Here is a 27,516-nt window from a genome sequence, read left to right as displayed (position 1 = left end):
AGTCCCACCTTAATTAGTAAGCACCGCCAAAGACTTCCCCCAATTTTTCTCAAAACTCCTTGGCCATTCTTGTGAGCACCGCACAATGTTTGTCTTCTCTCAATTTTCAGATACAAGCATGGAACCAAGGAAGGAGTAGAAGAGCAGGAATTACCTCAAGATAATTCAACTTACCTCAAGACAATTTATGTTTGCCTCAAGATTAACCTTCAATTAACTTCAAGATATGTTTCATTATCAAATTTATGTTCCTTTTTATTTTCTTACTTTTTTCTCTTTCAAACATTATAAATTTTTAGGGGCAAGTTATGCTGATTGTTTTCTCTTTTTAAGTTTCACCAGGTCTCCGGCGGCTGGTGCCACCCACAGTCTGTTGGACTTGTACAGTAGGCCCAACCTCAGAAGCAAGAAAATAGGCAAGACAAGACAGATTACCCACATATGGAAGGGCTTTGTTACAAAATTGTTACCCAAAATGATCCTCAGGACTATGAAGCACTGTTGGAACCAGTTTTTGCAAAGCAATACAAAATAAGGACATTGTTCCACCATCACTCTTCCATCACGTTCTCATTATTGTAAAGCTAAGCCACCAAAAGCATGTCTAACATTGAAGAAATAGCAGCGCCGAAAAGCACTTGATCATTGTTAACAATTAATACATGAATAAAAGCATCTGTGCAATGGCCCACAGTCTACCATGACCACAAGGATAGCAGCATACTGCTTCTGATTATGGTGATTTAGTCACTAACTGACCTTTGACCTTGACAGCTTTCTCATCTCGATGTTTTTCTTGTTCCTTGATAGTTCCTGGTGGTCTTCCTTCTCCTAGGTAATTTGCCTCTGTGCCGATATTCAGATATATTGGTGCTGACGAGTTTCATCGATCCCACCTTCGCATAAATCATCGCATCAGCCCCGTTCCCTCTACCTACGGTGGTTAATCTGCTCACTCTACATGACTTGTGCCTACCTCCGGTAAGTCAAAATTTAATGAGACTCCCCAAATGATTTCAATCATTCCACATTGCATCTCGCCCTTACTGATCCAATCGCGACTTTTAGGCCTTCTTGGTGGTTCCAAGTCTTATTACTGGAAGTTGGAACTAGTTTTGACAAACGGGAATTGGGGACAGGGAATGCAAGGATTAGTAACTCAAAGAAAGGAATACAAAAATAAAAATATGAGAAGAGGTGCAACATACGCATTCACTCTGAGAAGTCTCAAGAGAGTTCTAAGATGAGATGAGGTTTCCGTAGTAAGAGAAAGCATGTAGCGTAGTTGTCTCCCACTTCGTCTCAGTATTCATTTCCTTTTTGTTAGTTCATCCAAGTCCATTATCAACAAAAATTAGTTGTACAAGTTACAGTATTATATTCATATTAGTGTAGTAGAACATTAACAAATTTTTGTTACCCACCATCCCTCCCATAGAGCTGATTAACCTAAAAGATTATGTACACATTTATTTCCACCCCTTAGGGTCGGAGTTATTGTTAGGTAGTCTATTAGTATCTTTTCTTTTCTCCAGTCAGGGCACGAAAAGAAATCTAGGTCTCAGGACCGTAATGCGTTAAACCAGTTTTATAAAGTTCATTTCGAAGTTAACTAAACTACCAGCATTGAACGGAAACAATTCCCCATAAGAGAAATACACACCTTTTCAAACCGCTTTGAAGATATTGTCAAGGTGAGCTTTGATTATTAGGACCGCAGGACATCTGTTGCCCTGAATGAATCTGGCAGTTAAGATCATCAGGCCACAGTAAAGCTTCCACTCAAACAAATGAAATGTGAAGGCTTGAATAAAGCTTGTTTTTCAAACTTTCCCCGATGGTAACAATCCACACATTATACCATCATGGCCACCATCCTTCGGCACTTCAACTTATACCAAAAACTCATTCACTTCTCAACCCTCATATCCCGTAAAGTAGCCGAACTTACGCATATTTTCCCGTCAAATGTCCTTTCTGTTAGATGCGGGAAAGAATTTACCAATTTTTTCATCATAACATTCCTTTCCAAATCACTATCCTTCACTTTGTATTCCTTCTCTCATACGGGTCCCAACTTTGCATTGCTTGAGAGTATGTTAATAGCCTTGGTTTCCAGGCAAGTTTTGTTTCATCTCACTCCAATCTCTATGTTGCTGATAGTTTTTGTTTTACTGGTAGTGGGACTACCCTCATCTTGGGATTGTTATGTTTTCATGCCAAGCAAGATATGAGTTTTGATACTGGAACCTCTATCACTCATGTAGTACGTCTACCAAGTCTTTTTATATGCTTCAATTGACTTAGGCTGACATTCTCAATCATTGATCAATAGCTATTACGACCAACTATGGCGATAAATCAAATTATTTTCTTATGTTGTCAGATACTTGGAGCTGGTTTAGGAACCGCTGCTACTTTCTTAAAAATCATGGGCAATATTCAGTGGGAGGACCCAAACATACCATTTGCCGAAGGACCTGCCAGGATTGGCATGGCCTTCTTCAAAGAGGACGATTTCTTTTACCTTGGAATGCAGACCTTATAGGTGGAGGTGTTGGCTACTTCACCTTTCAATCCAGCCTTGGCCATAGGACAAGTGATCGTCTCATCAGTCTCATCATCAGGATAGTTCTGTAAGTTTCTCAAGGCTTCCTCCCTTGGAAATCGATCGACTTGATTCTCAGGACTGATATTCCTTTTTCTCTTCGAAAGAGAGTCTGTAACCTCTTTAGTTTTCGAGTCGAAAGGACTACTCCTCAAGTCCTCACAGGAATTGGGAGGTCAAGTCGCTATGGCTTTCTTCTATGGTCCAACAAAGGTTTTCCAGAATCCGAAACTGAATGTCGCTGCTGTTCTTTCGGGAGTTCCTGGTGTGATACTGGGAAATTTGTTAGCGTATTTCTTTACAACAAGAATTACAAGCACAATTCATTGGTCAAATCTGATAGATCAGCCATAAGCTGGATTTATCCTGTTCTTTTTTTCCTATGTTTTTCTTTCAATCTTGATATACATATTTGCTTTGTTGAAGACTTATAATTCTGTCATGATGTAATTATCGGCCATCCCGTCTTGTGGGCCGCGAACGTGCATGCCAATCGATAGCACTATGCACGGCAGCCGCTGCTCCTGTGTATATTCTGAGTATGCGTATGCAACTGAGCATAAGATTTCTGTAGAGGATACTCAACTAGCTTGAACCCAGAAAACGCTGCACGGAGCCAAGATAGTAGACTCTACTAGGGGTGATGGGAGTCAGGATGAGCCCCGAGACCCGCCAAATCGGGGATACCCGCAGGACAGCCCGTCGGGTCGGGGGGTCGTTCTGGCCTTCGAAGGGTCGCAGAACCGCGGGGATTATCGGGCCCGGGAGTCGTTCTGAGAGTCAAAAGAAAGTGACTCTCCTCGGGGAACCCGAGGAAAAATCAAGCTGTAAAAAGCGGATAAATACACGCTTGGGAGAGGTTGTGCTCAGCGGTTTCTGCCGGAAATAGCCGGGGACTCGGGGATCCCCGTAATTTCCCGGGGATTTGGTAGTTTGTCGGGGGTCAGGGTACGGGAGCCGGGCTTGACCTATGAGCCAGAAAAAGCTCGGGGAATACCGGGGTCGGTCCTCGTTCTGACTTTTGAAAAAAAGTCGGTGGGCCGGGCAGCCCAGTCCCCGGCATTCGGGGGTCGGGGCTCATCCTGAGATGGGAGGCCTCTTTTCAAAATTTTAAATGTGAGCTCGGGTACATAAGTTGTTGACTAGAGACAAGACGAATTTTACCCAAACAAGTGTACCAATGTTATTCCAGGCTGATCCAAACATCATTTTGACGATAAATTATGTATACTACCTTTGCTAAAAAGCTTGCCCGGTTCAATCGCGAACAAGAGACAAGAGAGGTCGAATTTGGCCGCAGCCTGCTGCGAGGCCGCTGCGCAACTCGTCAAGATCCCAAATTTGGCCGATCGCAAATTCTGAAAGAGATCGACTTCACCTGTGGATCTCTGACTTTGGGATATGTTGAGATCTATCATAAAGCACAAATATCTACCTCATCATGATGAATTCATGCTCACACTTCTATGCGACTTCTATCGCGCTGCGGGTGCTACAAAGATTTGCTTTAATCAAGACTGCAGAAAGTGATCTTAGTCGAACGGCTTGATGTGGCGTGAGCCGCCAACGTTAGTGGTCTTGCCAGCATGGGATCAAGGCCAATTGCGTGAACTTTTTTGCTAAAATTTCGAAATTAATTCAAGGCATCTTGGACATGTGTCAGTATTCTATGGTGACCTCATTTGAGCTCTTGACTGAGCACGAAGAACAAAAGATTTTCAAAAAAAGGTGTTGTCCTTTTTGACTTGTACTTTTTTATCTCATGAAGCCAAAACAAAAAAGCACAAAAGTCCATAAAGGCTTGAACACACTACTACCGATTGAACCGAGAGCGTGCTCACAACCACTACTTCAAACCATTGCACCAGGAGAACTCTGGAATAGGCGGTGATTTCCATTATGAATAGCGTCGAATTAGAGCTGCACTCGACTGTATGGTTGATCTTGACATACCAAGCTCCAGACATGCTGTGAATATAGTCATAATGTGTCTCAGAATTGGTTGAAGTCAGAGATCCACAGGTGCAGTCGATCTCTTAGAATTTGTGATCGGCCAAATTTGGGATCTTGACGAGTTGCGCAGCGGCCTCACAGCAGGCTGCGGCCAAATTCGACCTCTCTTGTCTCTTGTTCGCGATCGAACCGGGCAAGCTTTTTAGCAAAGGTAGTACATAATCAAGAATCAAAACGTATCAACGTCTCACATTATAAGATACACAAGGGGATGGAATGTAATCTAAAATCATGCCTGCGGTCACCGGTGTATACAGAGATAAGGAAGCCATGAAGTCCACCACGCTCTCAACTTAGGGTAATTTCAGATCCTTGAGAGTCAAGGATCTGAAATTCTTTGCACGCAATTCCTCAAGGGACAACTGCGTATATCTCACCAAGTGATGGTTGGAGTATGTAGACGCTGCGTTCTCCGGCTCCCCCCTTGTTCGGTATATGTAGAGGAGAGACCTTGCTTTGCTGACATTCAAGCACCATCAACGCAGTCCTGTCATCGAGATTGATCAATCCATATGTCAGTCAATGTCCTTTCTGGGTATATAAAATTCGTGGAATCGGATGTAGAAATTTGGTACATAATCTGATCGAGAATAGCGAGCATCAAACTTAGGTGTGGTATCTAGACTGACCTTAGCTGATAAAGATTCCCGCTGCGATTTCAGCACAAGTCTTGAAGGCCATCCTACCGACGCATGCACGTGCGTATAGATATATATCTGTAGTACCCTATCACCAGAACTATGGTTTTGCCGCGCTTTTGACCGATGGTTTTTAACTTTTTTCGAGTGTGGTGGAGTACAGTTGTACAACATATAGCCGCTCGCGGATTCGAATGTTATTTGACTCTCCATTGTTTGGGGTTATTTACACTTAAAGTTCCAACGTTGGATGCAGCAAGGCTTGTGTCTCAAATGAACACCTTTGTCCTTCTCTGTGACTGTGATGGTTATGGACCCTCGAGCTCTACGCTGCCCACGTGCAGTGCTCACTGATTCTCCTCTAAAACATGCGAGGAACTTTGGAGATGGGAGATGAACATTACCCTTCACAATCAGTCTTGTATACAAATGTGAAGGAACATATGTGATATGTAAAATATGTTATACTTCAGCTCCATAAACCTTCTTCTTCACAGTATTCGGACTTTGGTTGCAACGTTCCGTAAGACACTCGCTATGGTCACAGCTATACCCATGATATTTATCAAGGGATATGAAAGTTTGCGTCTTTTTATCTTTGCATGTGGGGGTGCGGCCTCAAGTTCAACGGTGGTCGCCTGACCAGTGCGTCATAATTTCAATTCAACATATCTGACCACTTGCCCCCTTGCCCGCCGGACATCTGTTGCTGGGCTAGGAGCTCCATACATAGCAAACCTCAACGGGCTCGGCTCTGTTTGGTCTTGGACCACTAAAGCAGATCGAGCAGAAGGGCTGCAATGAGTCTGAACCTAGGTCGATGATCACGTAACTAGCCAGCTCATGTTCTTAAGCTTGACCCTCCGAGGGATATCATCCTTTGTCGGAACGTCTTGACCCTCCGAGGGATATCATCATTTATCGGAACGTACCTCTTTTGAATGTTTGATCACTCTATGCCCCAACGTTTACATACCAGTCTTGCGCAAGCAGAGATATTAGTCTTGAACTACAATCTAAGTGATCAGCTGGCGTCTATCTTTAGGCCGATTGCGCAGGTACATTGTAATGTGGGTGGTCGAAAACGATGGGAACGTAAGAATATGCAACGAAAAGTATGAATATTTGCTAATATTTGATACGCTGTACCGGCTTGTTGGGTCGAAGAGAGTTCCTGATTACGAAATCGTGGGCAGACAGATGATCTTGAATTCTATATCTGTTACGCTGAGCCACCGGTGGATCCCAACGCCAATCTGGCCAGCACTCCGCGGCCGTCAGGATCCGATATCGGAGCGGAAGAAGTCCTGTCATCAAATCAGAACCGTGGATCTTGGCTGAATCTATGGCCGTCTCTGTATGTCAGCTCTTCATTGATGGCTCTGGCTGTCCTGTACTGGAATCACATTAAGGGATTGCCATCAAGATGACGAAAAAAAGCTGACAAGGATATGTGACCAGCCAACAAGGTTAATTGATGGACAAGAAGATGGGGATTAACTGTGTGGTGCTTGTTCTTCATTCTCCAGGCTCATCCGTGTGGCTGTTGTTTCTTCTCCACGCACGTATCTTGACAAGCAATTTGATTGGTACAGGCGAGGATAAACAAACTATCAGCGTGGCCTTTGACAGCCCCCCTCACTTCGTCACTGTTGGTTTGGCTTTTCAGAAAGATTGGGACGAGATGGTTATCCACTGTGAGTTGTCTTGAATTCCTCTCATTCTTGCACATGAGCCTGGTAGACTTTTTTTTTCGTGTCGCGGAGATGCAAGATGGAGGAGAGGGAGGCTAGGACAACAATGTCAAGATAAAATCACCAGAATCCCTTCCCCTCATCATCATTCTTGTTTTCAAGCTATAGACACCACCCACTAGATCTCACTAAATACATATATAACTCACACTCTCGCTTCCAAGCCACCTCCAACCGCACCAACCCTCTATTTCCCTGCTGCACAATTACCAGATCCTTTCAACGTCCGTATTGGGTAGAAATATTAATTGAATCATTTCAATTGAGTTCCCCAGTCTCCCTGTCATATTTTGTTCATCAGGCTTTCGGATTTCGCTTTCCAAGCTCCGCTCCGCTTCCACTCCCCTCTGTTGCGTCATTATACCACAACTGCGCTCACGTGATGCTTGGAGGTAATTAATCTCTCCATAGTCATGCTTCCTTCACCTTATCCTTGCTTTTCGCGTCAACAATCTCCTATCTTCGTGACGCAAACCATTTATATTGATTGAACTATGATTCCGTCTTCAATCTTCAAACTTGATTTTAACTTACTTACATTTCTGATTGTCCAATTGATTCTTTTTGGCTCAATCTCCCATTTTGAATAGGACGTCAGCTAGGTTTGTGTGCCACGCGAGATCCCGTTCAGCAAGCATGGAGAAACAAAGAGAGACTCCACAACTCAACTGGATCGGTGGCAAAAGTTGATCATGCCATACCCACCAGAACGCCCTCAGAAAGTGCCTTTAGCTTTTCGCAACTGCTCTCGATCGCTTCTCCTTATCTCCGACTTGCTAGATTACATACCATAATGGGTGGGTCGGGTTTTTCTACATTTTGTCCCTTTAAACAATGAGACTTGTGGCCTTCCGCTTCCCCGCTCGTTCTTAAGTCCTCATCTGGCTGCCAAGACGAAAATGAAAGCGCAAAGTCTGACTGAATTTGTGTATCCTATTCCGTGTGGTTTAGCTTGGGCTGTTTTCCCTGCACCAGCTCTGTATACCGCTATCTTGTTTCATGCCACTCAACTTCCGGACGTGGATTCCTGGAGCAAACTCACCAGTTGCTTTTCGCTATGCGCTTCACTCTTCGTGTGCGTGATGTGGTAAGCTTTTCTATCTTCAGAACTTCATCGCCGTTGGTGTTTCCCACAGCGGGGGCTGATGGTACTGCATGATAGTTACCGCGCGGCAGGATTAGCTTGGGATGTCAGTACAAAGCTCAAGTCCTTTATTGCTTTGGAGGTCAAGCTGACACTGAGCGCATCATATAGGATCTCCTGGACCGTGACTATGATGCTCAAGTCACGCGATCGAAAAGCCGACCACTTCCTTCTGGTCAACTGACGTGTAAGCTTACAACCGCACGACGACCGCAACTCTCGCAAGTGTCGCTGACTTACATATTTACTCCACTTTGGTTATGTGCTCCCTACAGTGGATGGAGCTATGATCTTCATCGCCTTTTTGTCTGGCCTCACCTCTTGTCTCCTCTTAGCGCTTTTTCCAATAGAAGTGTGAGATAGGATAGAGCCTACTATCAGATACAGACAAATGGCTAATAAGACAAATTTCTACTGTTCCAGGTTCATGACTTTTCTCTTGTCGAGCGCAATCTTCGTCCCTTACCCATATCTCAAGGTGAGTCTTGACTCATACAAGCCAGATCTGGTTTAGAAGGCTGTCAGTCTGCGTCCCTTCAAGGTTTGACTGGTTGATTTTGAATTTCTCAGCGCGTCACACATTACACCCAATTTTTTGGCTCGTTCCTCATTTCAATGGGTGTAATTCAAGCCTGGGTGGCTTGCGCCATGGTCCACACGCCGGTTGAAGGGGTGAAATCCGGACTGTCTCAATTTCTGGCTATTCTTTCCCGGGATTCCTGTGTTGTTGCTCCAATTTTCTTGATGGAGTATCTGTTTGGTCAGTATAACCCTCTGTTAAAACATTCTCCAATGACCAAAAGATATAGAAGTCCTGACGCCCCCTGCGGTGCTTGGTGGTCTCTGCATGCGATCACGTATTCAGAGCTAGCTCATGAGCTCATCTATGGATGCCAGGTAAATCGCACTCCTACTCATTTTCATGCGGATTTTGACTGATAATGTATCGAATTTTCAGGATACAGATGAAGACATAGAAATAGGCCTTTTCTCACTCTCGATCTTGTGTGGCTACGAACGCAGTAGACAGTTGGGATTTGTGCTCATATGCGGCTTCGCGGGCCTCGTTGGTTACTGTGCTTCTTCAGCCGATCTCCCTTGGTCGCATCTCACGGTAATCCCAGTGATATGGCTGCTGTTCAACTTCTGGGGTCTCAATCTCGCAATCCCTTCAAGCTGTAGTGCATGGGCTTCTAAAGCTATCAAGGTCAGACTTATTTTTCTTCTTCCACGGCGCATATATGCTGAAATAGTCTTGTGTTGAAATGGAGTAGACAAAAGGGCTGGTCACCTTTTCCTTTGCAGTGCTGTTTTGTCTTCGCGAATTTGACGTAACATCTAGCACGATCCGACTTCTAGACCTGCTACGAAATTGATGAATTATAGAAAAGTGATGTTCTATAGTCTTTTTACGCCTTTTGTTCTTTTCATCATGCCTTTCTATAACCACATAATAATTTTGATCTGGTCAGCGTTCATATATGTTCCAAAGCCTTTTATACATGTCTCAGAGCTTTTCTTTCAAAAATAGTCAATTTCGCTCTCAAATTTTCAATTTCTTTTTGTAATATCCTTTCTTCCATTTGAGTGATGATATGCCTTGGTTTTTCCCACTCAGCTTGAACTTAATTTTCTCAGACTATGTGTAGAATACGCATTGTTTCTTAATAAATTCAAATCAATTTCATAAGTCTTTGAATTGAGTCACATCATCTGTGATATGGAAATTCGAACTTCCAATCGGTAACGCACCGATCGCATGCCTACTACATATAGGGGTTGCCAGAAATTTTCGCAGAAGGTATGAGGGCCCCATGTCACATAACTGGACTTGCAGGGTTTCAAATCAAGGAAAGGGTATTCTCATCTCAGTATGAGTGTTCGGATCAGTCCCAGATCCCTTCCAAAGCGTGACATTTTGAAATGACAAGAAGGTGGACTTGAATAAGTCTACCTTTGAGACACACTAAACAAAATCATCAAAGACGTACGCCCGAAGGTAAGCTTAACTAAGCCCCTCTCGCGCGGCTGCGTCCGCGCCCCTCGAAGAGGGGCTTACAACGGACTCGTACTTTTTGGCAGGAGAGCTCCAAGAATTAAGGTGCCTTAAGTAGTTTTTTGGACTTCTCCTCGAGCCCTCACCGTAGAATTTCTCAAGTTTCTCGTATGTTGTTCTTCACACTTTTGTACATGATCTGGTACCTCATAGTTTGTCTCACCTTGAGGGGAAGTGTTATAAATATGCGATGAAGATTTGGTAATATGTGTGCTTAAGTGCTTTCAAATTTCGTATCCAAGGCATATGAAGAAGGCTTAGGCCATTACAAGAGGACGTAAGGCCTTGTAAGGCCCATTCTTGACACAGCTCTCAAAGCATGCAGAGCTATCTGTTTCTCATGAAACTTGTGCCAGAAAATGTACAAAGGCATGAAGAAAAACATACCAGCAGCTCACAAATTTCTACGGTGAGGATTTGAGGAGAAGTCCAAAAAACAACATAAAGGGACTTAATTCTTGGAGCTCTCCTGCCGAAAAGTACGAGTCCGTTGTAAGCCCCTCTTCGAGGGGCGCGGACGCAGCCGCGCGAGAGGGGCTTAGTTAAGCTTAGCCCGAAGGGGACTTGCGTGCAATCTTGGTTTTCTGAGTGACAAGGACAAGGACCTTTTGGTGGTACACTCGGGAGATATCCGGAGTCCCTCGGGTTTTGAAGTTACCCGCGTGGCCCGTCGAGACCCGAGCTTCATCTGTCAAAATTTGGCGGAGTGGGACCTCGAAGGCCCTTCAAAGAGGGCACAACCTCGCGATTGAGCCCTTATTCGATCTCTTTGGGAAAGATTCGCCATGTTTTGGTTCACTTGGAAGGTGGAGTAGGGTGGAGTGAATCAAGTCAGATGAAAAGGAGTGGTACAAGATGAGGAAAAGGACTTGTTGTTTACTTAGGTTCAGTCTCACTTCAGCTTCATCAAGCTCACGAAGGGTTCCAATTGTGCGAGGACGTATTGTACGAAACCAATTAAGACATTGTAATTCATAAGCCTTATCATTTCTAATCAGTATCATTTATGGGTGCATCTCCATACAGAAGCGTATTGCCCTTTTAGTTTTCAGAAAGAGATTTTCCTATACGTATAGAGAAAACTCTGCATATGATACATTGGATAAATCGACTGAGGAAGATAAAATGACAACACAAGCCTAACAAACAACAACCTGAGTAAGTACAAGTGTGAATAAAACCATGAGGTCCGTCCATCCATCCATTTTCTGGTCATATGGGGAGACATCTTATATCAATGGAAAGTTAAGAGCTCAATTGTCCAATTAACCTAAGCCATTCCATGAATGGATCCTTACTACGATCAGTCGCTGTCGTCTTCGACAAATTCTGCACTTTTCTGTGGATGAATGGGTCAGGAAACACGTCAGCTCAAAGCTCACAGATAACCGCGAGTTCCATGACTCACATAAATTTTGTTCGACTTCCGCTTCCCATTGGGTTTCAATGTCGGCCCGTCATCAGATTCATTTTCATCATCAGCCGTCGAGACAGCCCTGACTCCGCGAGCCGGCGTATCATTCTCTCGGTCTTTCTGTTTCTTCGTACGCTGCGATGAAGATAGGAAGTCAACTTCGCGCCACTGACATGAAGACATTGCAAGTGGCACTTTGACTGCTCGAGTACCTACCTTGCGTTTAGGTTTCTTTTCCTCAATATCTGTTCCTTCTTCGTTGAGATCACCATCATCAACAATAGTTACTCCACTTTCCTTCGTCTTTCGCTTGGCGCCTCCTTGTTTCTTCTTCTTCTTACCGCCATCGCTCTCATTATCGCTCTCGCGTTTGACATACCACGATGCAGCAGATTCCTGCATTTCTTGTCGTTTACGTGCAAGTTCTTCATTTTTAGCCGCCATCTCTTGCAATCGGGAGAGCTGATGATGGATATGACTCTTAGTGTGGATAACATGTCAACATGGATGATCAAAACTCCCACCTCAGCTTCTGCGATTCTTTGTCTCTCAGCTTCTCGTTCCTGGCGAGCTCGTTCGATCTTGGCAGACTCAGTAGATTCGTACTCTTGCTGTGCGTCTTGTATCTCTGCAGTTCGTCGTAATAAACTTTCACCGTACCGCTTTCGCTGATGTGCAATATCCGTCTCAAAAGGCACACTTCCAGGTTTCTGACTAGCTAACGTAGCAAATGCCCTAAAACCCGAACAACCGATTTGAGATATCATAACTATGGTAGCAGAATGTGAATGGGGCGATTGATTATAACTTACTCTTGAGCCGCCTGAGCATCTGCGATGGCGATTTTGATATCAGAAAGTGTCCGTTTAGCTGCGTCCAGATCAAGCAAAAGTTCAAGGCCCTTTTGCTGGATCAAGGCTACATTGAATGCAGTGGCTGCATCCCGTGGATTGAGTTCCTGGGCCTGAAAAGTCATTGATGACAATTGCTTGGATTAGTCAACGTGACCGGCTATCATACACTACAGTTTGAAACCTACAGCCTGAGCATTCGTTAGAGCGTTACGTAGCGAAACAAAGCTTTGATCTTTGCTAGCTTTTTGAAACCAAGCTCGAGCTAGATAGAGTAAAACCGGGATATTTTTACCCTGGTAAAATCGTTTGGATGCCGTGTTGTACTGTCCCAATCCCAATGATGGTGATCAATTTACTCTTCAAAACTCTTATCTGGCCCGCAAATCGGCTATGAAGAGTAAGGCTACATTCAATTCAGATGACTCACGTTCTCTATTGAGCGTTCAAATTCGTCCCGAAGATAATAACAATGTCCTAAATTGACATAAACACTGCCATCATTTACAGCTTCCTTCACCTTTGTGAATATAGTGATTGCATCTCGAATGTTCTTCGCTCTGATAGCATTTCCATCCGTTCCCGAGCTTTGTCCATTCTGGCTTCCCATAGAAGCACCACCGATGACATGCTCCGCCAAAGCAATCGCCAAACCTTGTGCAGCGAAAGCACAATGATGATCAAGTTGAATAGCTTTCTCAAAAAATTCTGCTGCACGAAAAAACCTGTTGGCACGTTCCATACTGGCTTCGGGACCTGGGTCTTTGTTTTCGCGAGCTTGGGTATATAGCAAAGCACCAGATGCACATAAAGCATATATGTCTTGCTTGTCGTGATCCTTGAGCGTCGCAACTGAGAAATCTCGAGCTTGCTTGATCTGATTCGATTCGATTAGAAAGTAAGTATAGAGGGCTCTCAACTCGCCATTTCCGGTTTGAGACGTCAAGGCTTCCTTTAGTAAGCCATTTGCTTTGTCAAAGTTCCTATGCGACAGATGCATCAACGCTAGCCGTGCTTTCGCTATCAAACACACTCATGAAGATCAATATCTGCGGTCTTGTCTCAAAACGATCAGAAAGGTTTGCTTACCATCAACATATTCAGGATGTCGAATCAAAATCCTTTCGTAGATGTCCTTAGCCTTTTCTTTCTCCCCTGTGTCTTCACAGACCACCCCTAAGTTGTACAGCATACATACTGCAGCCCTTTCATTAGTTTCCCTCTCCGTTTCATCGCCCACCACAGCGCTCGCGGTTGCTGCCAATGCGCTCTCGATCTGCTCCTGAGATTCTCTTAGGTTTCCGTTTTTCCATTCTAAGACGCCGATATTGTTGAACAACATGGCAGGTATCGGTTTCTCCAAGTCTTTCCTGACAGCGAGCGACTGACAGTAGCCTTTCAGTGCTCGACCAATATCGGTATCCGTGGATAATCGAGCAATATCAATATAGAGGTCAGGATCGCTGGCTACTTCCCTGATCCGTGGAGGCATGATGCCAGGGTCTTGAGGGGCAGCGCCAGGTTTTTTGATCCGGGTGGCAAAGAGTCTTGTGATTTGCTCATAAAGATCTCGAGCTTTGGTCTTTTCGGCGGCTGCTTCTGTTGAAGAGCTCGATGTAAAGGCCAGATGAGTTCGAAGTGCGGCTAGATTCACTAATGCTTCGATACATCGTGGTTGCCGGCGTAAAACATTTTCAAATGTGTTGATTGCCGGTACATACTCATCTGGAATTGTAAACGACATGAAATCAAGATCAATTAATTCGAACTGAATCGGCAACTAGAGGAATGCCTACTCTGCGCAACCATTATCTGCGCGACTCCTAAGACTGGGTTCAAGACGGACCGATCCAGGGTGATTGCAGCTTGATACTCTTTCTGAGCCTCTACCAGTTTACCTTGAGCGTGAAAAGCTCTGGCCAGAACCAAGCGAGCTTCGACAAGGATAGGATTCGCATCAGCATACTGTACAGCCCGTTCTGCCATTTTTGTAGCCTGTGAATGATCAAACCAATGGTCAGGAGTATAATTACCCAGACGAGATGAGGTCCCTCAAAACTGACAGTAGCCCAATTGTTGGCCGTCAAGAAGTGACTGGCAAGGACCGCGGCAGAGATAGCTATGTTACGATTTGTCTTGAAGGTACCTTGAATGTATGACATTCCTTCTTGATAGGCCGACAACTTGGCCTCATCGGATAGATGGATATCACGAGATGCATGAAAATTGACCAGACCCAAGAGGACTTGAGCACTCTGAGAAGCTTTACCTGGATGCTACAGAGGACAGAGAACAGAGAACACGTGTGATGATGGTGTCAAGGAGGCTATAATTACGGACACTGAAATTGAAATGCGACTGACCACCGCAATGCTTCTTTGCCATGCTTTCTTTGCCATGGAGGTTTCACCCAGGAACCAAAAACAGCACCCAATCCCAATCCTTGGGTCGGGCAAGAACATCGGGGCGTGACTGAGGATCTGCTGGTAGATCTTCAAGGCTGGTCGATAGTACTTGCGATGAAAAAGTACCCGAGCCTTGGCTAATAGTGCCGGTAGATGAGTCGGCTTGTCCTTCAAGATTTGTTCACACGTATTGAATACCTGGTCGAACTCCTTTTTGGCTAAGAACAGAGCAACTGAAACACCATCCGCAACAACGCATTCCCTCATCCTCATCAACTGCTGGAATTAAATGGTTGATCATGAAGCAATGTCCCGATCGCTTACCTCTCGCATCGAGCACCAGTGGATTCTTGGGATCGATCGCTGTGGCTTCATTCACATACAGTAGAGCCCTGGACAGATAAACCTCTTTGATAGGTTGAGCATCGGGTAAGAGATCGTATGAAGCCGTCTCTAGTTTCATCGTCGGTAGGTTCTTCGCCAGACATATTAGACCAGTGACGAGCTGGCAAAGGAGTGGTAGACATTCCTCGGATCTCCCTTGAGCGCGTAGAGCTTTATGCAAAGAAAATTAAACTGCGTCAATGTCAACAGTTTCGACGAATGGAGATCACTATTCAAATCAAACTTCCAAAATCACCTTGTAATCCTTGTTCTCCCAAGCTAACACCGTCCTCTCTTAGATCTCTCCTCCAATATTCCATCACACCTCTCGTCCAATATTTAACTGAAAGTTTTTCTCCTACAAAAATTCCAACGATTTCATCCACAGAACCTTCGCCACCACAAATTTCATCCAAGTCAAGTTCAAGAGATTCGGTATTGTTATTGAGTGGTACATCCAAAATTCTATATGCTGAAGATGGTAAGTCGCTCGCCATCTTGTGAAGTCAGATTCGTGCCGAGATGCAAGTTTTGGAAGGAATTTTTGGATAGAAGTGTTTGAGTGACGAGGTGCTGATTGTTGATGGATTTTACCAAGAAATTGGCTTCATGTAGCAAAACCTGATTGAAGGATTGAGTGTAGAGTGTAGAGAAGCTGAGTGAATGCAGAGGAAATGATCAAGTTCTTGAGATTACAAAGTGCGAAATTTGATTACATATACATTTACAAACCCATGATTCCATCGACGACGTTATTCTGACGGTGGCCTCGACCGTCGCAGATCATACATATCCACTTGATCTTTCTTTTCAGATTCCAATACTTGTTTACCTTCGATTTTCATACGTGCTATCGTTACCTTCAAGTTCAGCCGTCCTCTAGTCCATCTTGGCTCATGATTCGTTCGGTCTCTAGTGGCAAGAAAGGTTCACGTCACCCTTCACGAGCAGAACCATCTCTTCCGGCAACAAATGGTCACCGGTCATCTACAGGCGCACCCTTACCCAGCCGTCAGCAACATCGGCCTAGTAGTAGCCAATCTGGAAGAATAGACCTTATGTCTAACGTCCTTGGTTCCGACAACCCAAAGGCTTCCAATCTTCGACCTACAGCTTTAAGTAAAGAGAAAGGCAAAACGATCGATAGCTCAAATTATTCAAACGGAATCAGACCCTGCTCTCACGAACTCCCTGAAACCTCGAAGAAACGCCGTTCAGAGACCACGCCGCTCGTCTTGTCAAGCCACTCCGGACTCCTAGACGATCCCATAGTGATTGGCGACTCGGATGAAGATTCAGCAGTCGTTTACTCTGCGCTTGTAGGTCCAGCTCGAACAGAAGAAGCTTCCTCATCAAAGCGTCCCACTTCACAACACAAGACGCAAACTCCAAACGCGTGTTCTTTGATAGGATCGGGCTCTTGCTCGGAGCTCATCCACAAGAAAGACAAAGTAGCTCATCTTGCTAAGGGTCGGGCACATATAGGCGAGGTGAGTTTCACTTTATCTTATCTGTACCCACATTCAATCAATCAATTTTGTTTCTCTTTTGATTTTTGATAAGCAGCGCTCAGATTTCACGACTTCGAATACGTCACGTCCACGCCCAGATCCCCCTTCGTGTCTTCCACCCCCGATCGAGGTAAGATCGAGATCCAGCGAGAATAACGATCTAATGACACAACAGTCAAAATCTGTTTCTCAACGACCTAGTCAACCATTCAAATCCTCCGACAAAGGGAAGCAACCTGCAACATCGACTGTGTCGCCCCGGATCGTTCCTACGGCCGGGGCCCCACAAACTCGTCCTCATATACCTGGGTTGACGGCACGTAAAACGACGAGCGCAAACCGGGCTCGTAATAGGAATCGTTCGATACCCTCAGGATCGACTTCGAGCGCTCGAATCCCCAATCCTAATCCTAAAGGGCTGTTAATCGCTCTTCCAGCACCAAAACTCCCCCCAAAACCCAAGGTAACGTCAGTCTCCAATTCAGCTCGCCGCTGCTATTATTATTGACAGGCTTCTCACCTGATAGGCCCCGTCGCCCGATTGGTCCCATCGCCCATTGCATTCCAGACCGCTGGAAGGTCCTGAGCGACCTGGAGAATTCGAGAGCGACTTACAGGCGACGTGGTTACGAGAGAAGAAACCAGATTTGTCGACTCCTTTGGGGAAACTAATTTATTGTGAAAACATCAACTCTCGCCAGATGTGGGAAAACCCTGAAATTCCGCGAATTGGGGTGGTAATTCCAGATGATGTCAAGCTGAAAATGGTTGATCGGGCACTTGCACCTCCACTCGAATTCGTCTATACAGACAGGTACGTCAAACTAGTTTAATTAAGTTTTGTGCTCATATATAGGCCTCTGAATGTATCTGAACAATTTATCTAGGATTGTGTACCGAACTGGTGGAACACCAATTACACCAAGATGGAAGTGCAACTGCCTCGGCGACTGTGGAAACAGTAAGAATTGCGCTTGTCGCGAGTATCAGGAAAGAAAGGTTCACAGCCTTACGAAAGAACTTGCAGGTGATCCGGACGCCCAAGCATTAGCACGGGATTTCTCAGGTTTTGCTTACCAATCAGATCGAAGGCCTTTGCACTCTCATAAAAAGTCACCTGATAATGCTGAGACTGACCAAGAATCCAGACTTGTGAAGCAGGTGTTCCTACAGGCTAAGCTTCCTATCTTTGAATGTAATTCACAAGTAAGTCTCCTTATCTTAAACACTCATTAGGTCTTCCTGGACACTGATCACCTGTCTCTCTTGATCATTATAGTGCGGATGTGGGCCGGATTGTTTAAACCGAGTGAGTTCACTTTTAGAGTTGATTCTGATACGTCAAAAGCTGATATTCCATTTTTTAAGACTGTGGGGCGCGGCCGGCGAGAGAAGCTTAATCTGCAAAAGACTCTTGCAACAGGCTGGGGTAAGTGTCTTTCTTGGCGTGACATTGTATCAAATGACTGATGCTGACATCAGATGCTGTTTTTAAAGGTGTGTTTGTGGATCAAACTGTTACTCAAGGACGGCTGGTAGCGCATTATAGGTAGGTCCTATTGAAGGCTTTCTGATACCAATCGAGTTGGACTAACAATGTGTGCCGATCATCTTCCTTTAGTGGCGAACTTATCACAATTGCCGAGCAAGAGATTAGAAGCAGTGATCTCTACGATCGAATTGGAAGAACCTATATTTTCTCTCTGGATCCATGGTGGATCAAAACCCTTGGTGGTGGTCATGAAATGGATGAAAACGGTTATTTAATATTTCCTGGGCATGATGACTCCACCAAGGAGGTCCAGCCGCTACACAAATCAGTTGTAACTGAAGAAGATGATCAAGAATTAAAAGACAATCAAGAATTAAATGATGATCAAGAATTAAATGATGATCAAGAATTAAATGATGATCCAGGTGTGGAGAGTCTTTATACAGTAGATGCTTTTTGTGTGTTAATTTTTTCTTTTTATCTTTTGTTATCAATTTTTTACTTAAATTGCTGATCTTATCTGCTTGCAATTAGGGTATGGTAATATCTCAAGGTTTATTAACCATTCTTGTGCACCCAATACGACGATTATTCCTATTTATATCAATGATGTAAGTTTTTTGATTTTGAGTCAAATAGGCTGAGGTTTGCTTTTCTGATGACTCGATTTAACTTTATCTGGTCTACTTTCCTTTCACAGGGCGATCATACCAAACCGTGAGTGAAGTGTTCAATTTTTGATTTTTGACTCTATTGACCGATTTTATATTTGGGTTTGCTAATAAGAGGGACTCTGAATGTTTAGGATATTTGCTATGTTTGCTAACAAGATGATCAAGAATGGAACCGAGGTCACCACAGCTTATTCTGATCCAACTAGTCATGAGAAAGATGAAACTGGTGCGATCAACATGACACGCGCTATGGAATGTCGATGTGGTGCACGTGAGTGTGCGAAGGTGATGTTTGCGTGATTTTCACTTGCTCTGAGGAAAGCCAAAATCGCTAATTGTATAGAAGGATACCAATTAGTATGGGTACTTGTGGTAGGATTATTTTTTTTAGCATTGTATGAATTTATGTTCAAACATCTTGTGTTTTTGTGATGGATATCATGTATCAGGGATTCCAATAAGCTACAAGATTGGAAAAAGTCTAGGAGTCAATTGTCACATTTTCTGTAAAACATGCAAAAGGTGTAAGGATGAATCATCTGTTTAAATTATTTGATAAAGTAGAAACTTCATATGCGTTCTCCAGCTTTCAATCTCAGCAGTGATCTGACATACATCGTGCTAGCTACAACAAACAGCACGATGATCAAGTCTCAACTCACACTGCCGGTCTATTACAAGGCTCGTTTCATCCAATCTAACAAGTTTTAGATGTGCCACTAGGTCAGCTCAAGGTTGGCTCATAGTCATAGAAATGAAATTAAGGGTTTTCTTCTGATCGGGCTTCCTGTATATATCAACCGAAGATAAAATCCCAAGTACCAAACTTTCAACCCAAAATCAAATGTATACAACGTTGAAAGACCTTCAAAAACAATTCATGTAAATCTCTTTCGTACATCATGAATCCAAGATGAAATACAACGTAATATTACTTTAAGAACAAGTCCAAGCTCAATCAATCAACCAAAAAAATCTAATCAGCTTTAGGTGAAAACTTGGAATTATTTTTACTATTTCCATTAGGAGTTAAACGACCTCTCTGATTAAAATGTTCAAGGTCTTGATGATTTTTACTTTGGATATTGTTTCTCAATAGATGCATCACACTTTTTTTCTTAAACAGGAATGCTATCAAACCAATAAAGATGGACATTGATGCTATCCAATGATTTCGCATTGAACCCTTTGATTTCAAAAAAAAACAATATATAACGATTGATTAGTTTTTTTCTGTTCGGTTTCCTACTATGTGGTATGTATGCGCTAGTGGTAGAGAGGATGTAAAGCTACTTACAATCAATTGACTGGATGATTTTCTCAACCTCTGTCAAATATTCACCGAACCGAAGTTTAAAAAAAGAATACATCGGACCGTTCTGCCTTGTGAATCATTTCATGACCATCGACAAAACAAGATGACAAATGAAACGTACCGAGATTGATCTATCGATCAAAGATCCGAATATCTTAGGTTCCACTTTACCCAATTCGATCGCCAAGAGTGTTTGAAAGACAGAAGTAGGATTCCAAGTGATTCTAACATCATTAGCTTGATGATCGTAATACTCTTTCTTAATTCCATCTACAATAATAATTCTAGATTCTTTTCTCAGATCTGCTCCTGCTGATCCAGATCCGACTTGAACACCATACACATTCTATTCCCATTCACCAATCCACAACGAAGTATAGCAAAATCAGTTCAAGCGTAGGCATTCAAAAATGGATTGAATACGAGAAACTAACATTGAGCCAACCAGCCCATTGACCATTCCCATCCACCCAAACCCAATCAACTACCACGTTCACTTCTCTAGCTTGCTGACTTCTTCTCCATTGTTTAGCCCAACCTTTCAATTCGTCTAAAAGCGCTGGATTCTTACCGCCTGCTAAACAGACCATTACCACTAATTTCCTTACATTCGGCTTCAACACTGAATCATATACCATGCCACTCATTTCAGGCATGATGGGTAAGCTGTTAGAAGAGATCCATTGTTTTAGTCCAGTCCTATTCATAGATGTACTCGACCATGGTTGTTCATCGAGATCCTTGAAGACTAGTAAGGTCGGGATGCTGATTGATGGGACTCCAAATTGACGGAAAAGTTCCGGTGAATGTGATTTATAGACGATGGCCGTTCCCAACATGGATTTGGCGGCTTCTTGCAATGCGTCCTGTTTCGCAAGCATCAGAAATCAGACAAATACTGACATGGTAGAGAAGGATGCACAGTGCTGAATGCTCAACTAAGTCCTGCTTCGGTGTCGAATTTTGATCATATAGGTATAAAAAGAAAACTTCTTCTTCACTCATTACTTTTCTTAGCGTACTTGACGAGATGTCTCTAGCACCACCTCTTCAGAAAAAAAAAACTAGATCAGAGAAAAACCACGAAGGAGGAAAAGCTATCAATTCACGTTATTGCGGCCTTTTTGGCGAAACTCTCCATTGCTGTCAGTGTCCTTGGGCCGACATATTCAACCTTGATCCCGTCCTGGTAACTGACATGCAATCATATTCAAAACCATCAAGAGCCATCTGCAGATCCTCATGAAGAAATCAAAAACCCACAAGAATAATGTAGGAAATCCAGGAACACCTTCTTTGCGACAAAGTGCTTTGAAGTCACCTTTTTCATCACAATTGAACTCGGCTACATTGACATGATGAATTAATAACCTAGCCAGATCCGCCCAAGCTAACACAAAACAAGGAGAGGAGATGACATCAATTTGTGGAGTTGAGATGCGAGACAGGAGAAAAATGACCTTACTGGGTGCAAGTTTTTGACAATGTCCACACCATGGAGCGTAACTTGAAAGACAACCGATAAAATCAATTTTCTAATAACCAGAAGAGGAGGGAGAGAAGAAACTCAAACTATTTGATAAATATAGGACCAGTTGAAGTATGTGATTCCCATGTTTGCGGTGTAAGTGAAATCAATTTTCCATCTTGATTCGGTAGCGCTTTAACATCTTCAGGAATTTGAGGTTCGGGCTGTGTGGTCTTAATTGGTTCCTTAGGTAGTTGATGATCATCATGAGCTGTGCTGATTTGATCCTCGGTTGAAGCCTGAGGTTGTGGTACTTCGACTATCGGTTTGGTGGGAGATGCAGTAGTAGATTTTGGTGTTGATGGCTCATTTGTAGAGGTTTTATTGGAAAGATATTGATTTGATTGTTTGTCTAGATAGGCTTTCAGTTCTTCAACTTTCTTTGAACCCTCTTATAAGATTAATAACCGAAAAAGATGTCATTAATTAACTCTTGATATGAAGAGTCTCAACATAGGATCTAGAGAACTGACCGTAGGTTTCAAGGAAAACACCATCTGAATAGAGTTTCATCTGTGGGTAGAATTCTACCTTGTTTTTGACGCATAGATCTCCCTGTGCAATGCAATCGACCTGCGCCATATGCAAACCACGGGTCTCGAATGGTTTCACAGCTTCACATAACCTGCAAAGAGGGTATGAGTCAGCACGTCGGGTGGCTGTTTATCTTGATTAAGGTGAAAAGGTAGCTTACTCAATCCATGTTGGTGCGAAGTGCTTACAATGTACACAAAACGGTCTGAAACGCGAAAAGTAAGCATTGATCGATTGACAATAAAAATAGATGAAACCAAATCACTAACGAGTAATGTTCAATAAGCCTAGGAAGTGAATGGTCCAACAGAAAAGGAAGCATTCATCAGTTAAAATCCAAGATATGTAAGCTGAGCTTGAAAGTATTTACCATATACCGTTTTTAATAGACTCATCAAAGTTAGATTCTGATAGCTGAATTCCAGCATGCATGTCTTGTGGTGAAGGTGCAGCTCGAGTGAGATCGAATGAGAGATATAAACATGATAATGATAAGGTGAGATTGGTGATCGAAAGTGGTCTCATTGAATTGGTTTTTGGTGATTTGTTGTGTTTACGATATCTCAATGGGTTTCAAGTGGAAAAAGTGAAGTTCGCGTCGGTTATTCGACAGACTCAGAAGTGGCAAGTGACTCCTATGTTTTGTCTTAAATTTATGCTACATATTCGTACAGACTTGAGAATCGTACAAATCAACAACATTCAGATTCCAACTCACTCAAATAGTTTCTACACTTGCTTCACTGGTCTCCTCCGTCATTCTTCCAGGCAGCTTCACCGGACCCGGTGGTTCATTTTCACTTCGGAGGTTTGAAGGTTGTATGACCATGTGAACTTCATTTTTCTGACTCTCCCCCGTGGGCTCAACCCGTTATGGAAATAACATCTTTTCCAAAGAGATGATTAGATTTGATTGATTTTCATCATCAAGGATTTTTTTCTGTTGATGAGGATGAGTGTTGATGATACTGAAAGTCAGCTTGCTTTAGTCAATCACTTCCTAGAAAAGCCCACTCTCCATCCGAAATAAAGCCAGATTTTCAAAATGTAAGTGTCGGCTGGTCCCACTATGCGCCTTTTTCAAGAGCAAACCAGGTTCTTGACTACGTTTACAGGAATGAAGTATGCCAATATAACTCTTATATAAAGTGGAAGTTGAGAAGATCAATGACCCACATGTCAAAAAGTATAAGCACATCAAGATACCCGACAGAAACATCACAAATTGGAGGATTCCAGGACAGGCTGCCATTTTTTGGACAACCCAAACATCAGTTTCAATGTTTCAACTGTGATTGTTCAGTGTCACATATAGAGGGAGGTTTGTCATGTTTGTTGATACCCAGCGGAATTTTGGTATACTTGTATTTACCAGGTGTACAGGCGCAGATGTACCTTGATCACAAGAGGTTCCCTTTGTCTCAAATTTTGTCTCTCAGCATTTTTTTACAAATAATCTACCTTGTTTACATCTTGTATGCCTTTTGAAGAGCATTTTGAAAATTTCTATGAAGTGGTCAAGACTGTCTAAGAATTTTCAATTGCAAAAAGTTGCACGTAGCTTACTATACACCACTCATCCAATTATAGAATTATCTTTTGATAGTGTCATATTCATTTTGACACATTGAGAAGGTTTTCAGAAATTCTGTCTTGTAAGTCAACGCAAGTGATCTACAAGTCTCTTTATTGATTGTTGATACAAGGTAATGGTAGTCAAGGGACCCACTTGTCTGATCCCAATTCAAAACTTGCATATGATTCTAGGACCAATTCCACCACATAGAGCAACCTGGGTCTGGTGCAGTTCAAAATTGTGAGCAATTATGACTCACCAAGATTATATAAGTCCTGATTGGGGTAATAAGACTTAATCAGACACTGATAACTTCTGCCACTGGAACAGCAAGGGGTGTGAATTTACTCCTTCATGTGTGATTTTGTGATACAACAAAATGTCTTTTGTAAAAAAACACAGGTAGAAGGATAACCTTTGACACATTTTTTTGTTCTTAATTCAAAAGTCAACATATCTATAAGACTATGGTGAGACTATCAAGTCTCAAAAAGAACATTTGCAAACCTTTGCAAACCACAACATAACATATGGAGACTTTTCTCTCTTCAGCATTTCAAACCACACAAAAACCATAGGAAGGTTTGGACATACTTGGAGTCACTATTGGAGTCATACATAGCACTATGTTAGATTCATAGGGCTATATAAGAGCTATGGCACTCCATAGAGCTCCTGGGTGTTGTATTGGAGAGCCAGATGGTGATAAGGTTCTCCAGTATCCCAGGGCAAAAAAATCAAAAGAGATAACAGAGTGTAGCACATGACAATATCCTGGACCTGCACTACACTATAAAAAAGCAGAAAGATATCAGGTTGTATTGAAGGAGCTCAATGCACCCATTCAGGGGAGACATTCCCACATTTGTGTGCACAGTCCAAAACAAGGCCACATTCCACTTGGATGGTTCATATTCATAAAGCACTTAATCTCACTATATATCTCCTTCACCCCAGGACACACCTCAAAAAAGTTAACTCGACGGAAGTGAGATTTGAACTCACGCTCACAAAGTGAAGCAGCTGGATCTTTGCTAGGTTCTAAACTGCCGCCTTAACCACTCGGCCATCCCGTCTTGTGCATCACAATGCTGTACCGCCTTCATGCATTTATAGCGGTGGCATATTCGCGGTGAGCACATGCATTTGAAATTAAGGTAAGGTCAAAATCTGGGATGAGAAAGACCAATTCAAGAATCGTGAGTCTAGTATGTTGAAGCACATCCAGATATTCCTTGAAAATGACAAAAATTTCGGCAAAATAAGGTCAAGCAGGTTAAAACTACCCAATTGACATCAAGTGATTCTGGTTTTATTCTGTGCATGTGGATTTAAGTGTGCACAAACATATCAAAGTCCTCCCTTCAACATATTCAAGGGAGGGACTTGTGGCTAAATCCATACTTTTCAGCTGACAACAGCAGAAATCTTGGGGTAGGGTTCCACTTCCACGCCTCATGTATTCTCTCTTCCAGCCACTCATAGCTTCCTCAACATCTTGTGTCTCCTTGTGCCAGTTTCAGATTTTCATTGCTATTTCAATTGTTGGACAAGGTGTTCTTGGGGATTCAAGCGCACCTTGTGGAGTCCTGTATTGAATTAGGTGTTGTAGCTACAACTTACAAGTTCTTACAACACTTCTGAGTGAGTTTAATTAGTGAAAAGTATCTAAAAATTGAGGATATGTAGAAGGCTGAAGAGAAGAACCCTCTAGCTGCAAGTACAAGTTGATGAGGTCTGTAACTCTCATAATGGATGGTCAAGGAAAAAGGCCCAAAATGCCTGCTGCTGTCAGTTGAAAAGTATGACTTTGCCGTAAATCCCTCCCTTGACCACTTAGGACTCAGGAGGGGGGTTTTGATAAGCTTATTCATTGTATAATATTTGTGTAAAAATCACACTTTGAGTAAGTATTCAGGTTTTGGGTGTGGCCCAAAAAACATGCCCTAGACACACCAAAAGGTTGGCACACCATCTGATTGTACAAGATAGTATACCAAACTTAAACAAGTACCTTACAGGCGGTAAAACACAAAGCCTGCGCAAAGAAATACACCAAATTTGACCTTCCTGGTGTGAGAGGTCATGAGATCTAGTAGGGGTAAAATGGACCCAATGAAAAATTTATGCTAAACAAAACATTTTTTTATTTCCTCTCAAGGGATCACAATCCTGCTGATTCTGGGCATGACCTTTGATGCACTACCTCCATATACTGAGCCATTCTCAAGTTTTAATTGTTGTCCAAATTGTCAGTCATTTAAGAAATGCTTGCCCGGACCTGGCTCACACTAGGTCTGTGTGCTTGCTTAAAGAAGTTTTTTTTAAACTATCCTCCATCACAAATGCCTCTGATGTTGGAAATATCATCCAAAAACTCACCACCAATGGAGCCAGAGGAACCTCACCGGCATCATCTTCCAATGGTCCTCTGATTTCAATCCCTCACTTCTATTCAATCCAAATCAATTTCAGTTTTTTTGTTTGATTCGATTGATTCAACTTCTTTATCTTGCTTGATGCCATTCAAAAAATATTTTGAAGACATCAAGTTACTGGCTGTCCAAATGGCTTAAGATAAGGACAGCACTATTTGGCGCCCGGTCGGATAATCCCTGAAGCCCGGTTTCTGCGGGGCTTTACCCGTGTTCTTTCACACACCCGAGCCCGTTCCAGCCAAATTTCCCCGCAGCCGCAGCCAAATCCGGGCTCAACATCATCTGACAGCCCCTTTTCATTTGTTCTCATTTGATCAATCAACCTGATGAACGATCATCCAGTACTCTGAAACTCCAGTTGATACCAAGAATCATTACATTCATAGATATTGGGACAGCAACGAAATTTTCTTGAGGTAGAACTCGATCTTGTACAGCAAGTCATGTCAATTTTTGATCGTTTCTGATCTTAATGATTTTCTTTATGATTTGAATCATTGACTTACTCTAGTCTCTAATCACCGTTTTTTTCATCTTTACTGATTTGCTTTCCTCTGTTCTGTATCGAGATTTGACCAGATTTATAAAACCAATTGTTTGTTATCATATCATCATATCACCTTGATTTCTTTCCAATCTTCCTATGTGTGTTATAGTTTTTCTTCTCTTTCTTTGCACAAGTGAAAGCAACACGATTTTTCTTTGAGGTCAAATGAAGTGTTTGGATAATTTGAATCATGCTTTTCTGTATCAAGAGACATCCGAGAAGAATGGAGAGGTATGGTGTGATGGAGACAAGCAAAGAATCTTTCTTGAAGAAATAGTTGGTTTTAAAAAGCAGCCCGGTTTGAAATTAGATGCAGCCCGGTTGAATTCCAAACCGGGCTGCAAATGTGCAACTATCCGACATCCGGGCTTCGGGTCTTAAAAACCGGGCGCCAAATAGTGAAGTCCTTAAGATAATCACCCTCAAGAAAATATCAAGTGTCTCCTAGGCCAATCAATTACGGTACTCAAAGCAAGTATGTGGGTGTACATACTTTTTCCCACATACTTTTTTGTGTTGTTTTTGAAACTATGTGCGGCTGGCAAAAGTATTTTTTTTTTCCTTCGGCAAATTTAACTGACACCGCCTGACAGGCTGAGACCCTCACCCAGTTGAGTTTCCCCTCACCCCCACC

At 42.9% G+C, this 27,516-nt stretch overlaps 4 protein-coding genes across 4 annotated transcripts; 2 read left to right on the top strand and 2 right to left on the bottom strand.

The window, feature by feature from the left end:
* Nucleotides 1-6,215: 6,215 nt before the first annotated feature.
* Nucleotides 6,216-9,851, top strand: MELLADRAFT_116539 (uncharacterized protein; the record flags this gene model as incomplete). The annotated part of the gene is made up of 14 exons (XM_007410243.1): nucleotides 6,216-6,354; nucleotides 6,460-6,616; nucleotides 6,929-6,956; nucleotides 7,178-7,237; nucleotides 7,315-7,405; nucleotides 7,604-7,810; nucleotides 7,965-8,100; nucleotides 8,176-8,203; nucleotides 8,269-8,344; nucleotides 8,433-8,511; nucleotides 8,581-8,635; nucleotides 8,728-9,054; nucleotides 9,116-9,364; nucleotides 9,432-9,851. 14 exons carry the CDS (start codon nucleotides 6,216-6,218, stop codon nucleotides 9,531-9,533), a joined length of 1,734 nt encoding a protein of 577 aa, XP_007410305.1.
* A 1,405-nt stretch (nucleotides 9,852-11,256) lies between these two features.
* MELLADRAFT_77838 (uncharacterized protein) lies at nucleotides 11,257-15,764 on the bottom strand (the record flags this gene model as incomplete). The annotated part of the gene is made up of 13 exons (XM_007410199.1): nucleotides 11,257-11,552; nucleotides 11,622-11,762; nucleotides 11,844-12,089; nucleotides 12,152-12,362; nucleotides 12,440-12,591; nucleotides 12,667-12,804; nucleotides 12,909-13,498; nucleotides 13,568-14,203; nucleotides 14,275-14,473; nucleotides 14,512-14,754; nucleotides 14,842-15,101; nucleotides 15,208-15,423; nucleotides 15,524-15,764. The coding sequence occupies 13 exons, from the start codon at nucleotides 15,762-15,764 to the stop codon at nucleotides 11,517-11,519; spliced, it is 3,309 nt and encodes a 1,102-aa protein (XP_007410261.1).
* A 561-nt stretch (nucleotides 15,765-16,325) lies between these two features.
* Nucleotides 16,326-19,655, top strand: MELLADRAFT_63391 (uncharacterized protein; the record flags this gene model as incomplete). The annotated part of the gene is made up of 12 exons (XM_007410244.1): nucleotides 16,326-16,757; nucleotides 16,834-16,908; nucleotides 16,954-17,241; nucleotides 17,306-17,592; nucleotides 17,666-17,984; nucleotides 18,015-18,207; nucleotides 18,261-18,327; nucleotides 18,400-18,728; nucleotides 18,805-18,881; nucleotides 18,971-18,987; nucleotides 19,076-19,215; nucleotides 19,531-19,655. The coding sequence occupies 12 exons, from the start codon at nucleotides 16,326-16,328 to the stop codon at nucleotides 19,653-19,655; spliced, it is 2,349 nt and encodes a 782-aa protein (XP_007410306.1).
* Nucleotides 19,656-19,920: 265 nt separating this feature from the next.
* Nucleotides 19,921-22,846, bottom strand: MELLADRAFT_86629 (uncharacterized protein; the record flags this gene model as incomplete). Its single annotated transcript, XM_007410198.1, has 13 exons — nucleotides 19,921-20,130; nucleotides 20,242-20,271; nucleotides 20,381-20,605; nucleotides 20,694-21,125; nucleotides 21,199-21,307; nucleotides 21,369-21,452; nucleotides 21,523-21,649; nucleotides 21,725-21,765; nucleotides 21,833-22,178; nucleotides 22,261-22,412; nucleotides 22,482-22,526; nucleotides 22,591-22,608; nucleotides 22,692-22,846. 13 exons carry the CDS (start codon nucleotides 22,844-22,846, stop codon nucleotides 19,921-19,923), a joined length of 1,974 nt encoding a protein of 657 aa, XP_007410260.1.
* Between the last annotated feature and the right edge of the window lie 4,670 nt (nucleotides 22,847-27,516).

This window comes from Melampsora larici-populina (assembly GCF_000204055.1).
Source record: "Melampsora larici-populina 98AG31 unplaced genomic scaffold MELLAscaffold_19, whole genome shotgun sequence".
Taxonomy (NCBI): domain Eukaryota; kingdom Fungi; phylum Basidiomycota; class Pucciniomycetes; order Pucciniales; family Melampsoraceae; genus Melampsora; species Melampsora laricis-populina.
The sequence above is the reverse complement of the archived record's forward strand: the minus strand, read 5'-3'. Positions and strand labels throughout refer to the sequence as shown.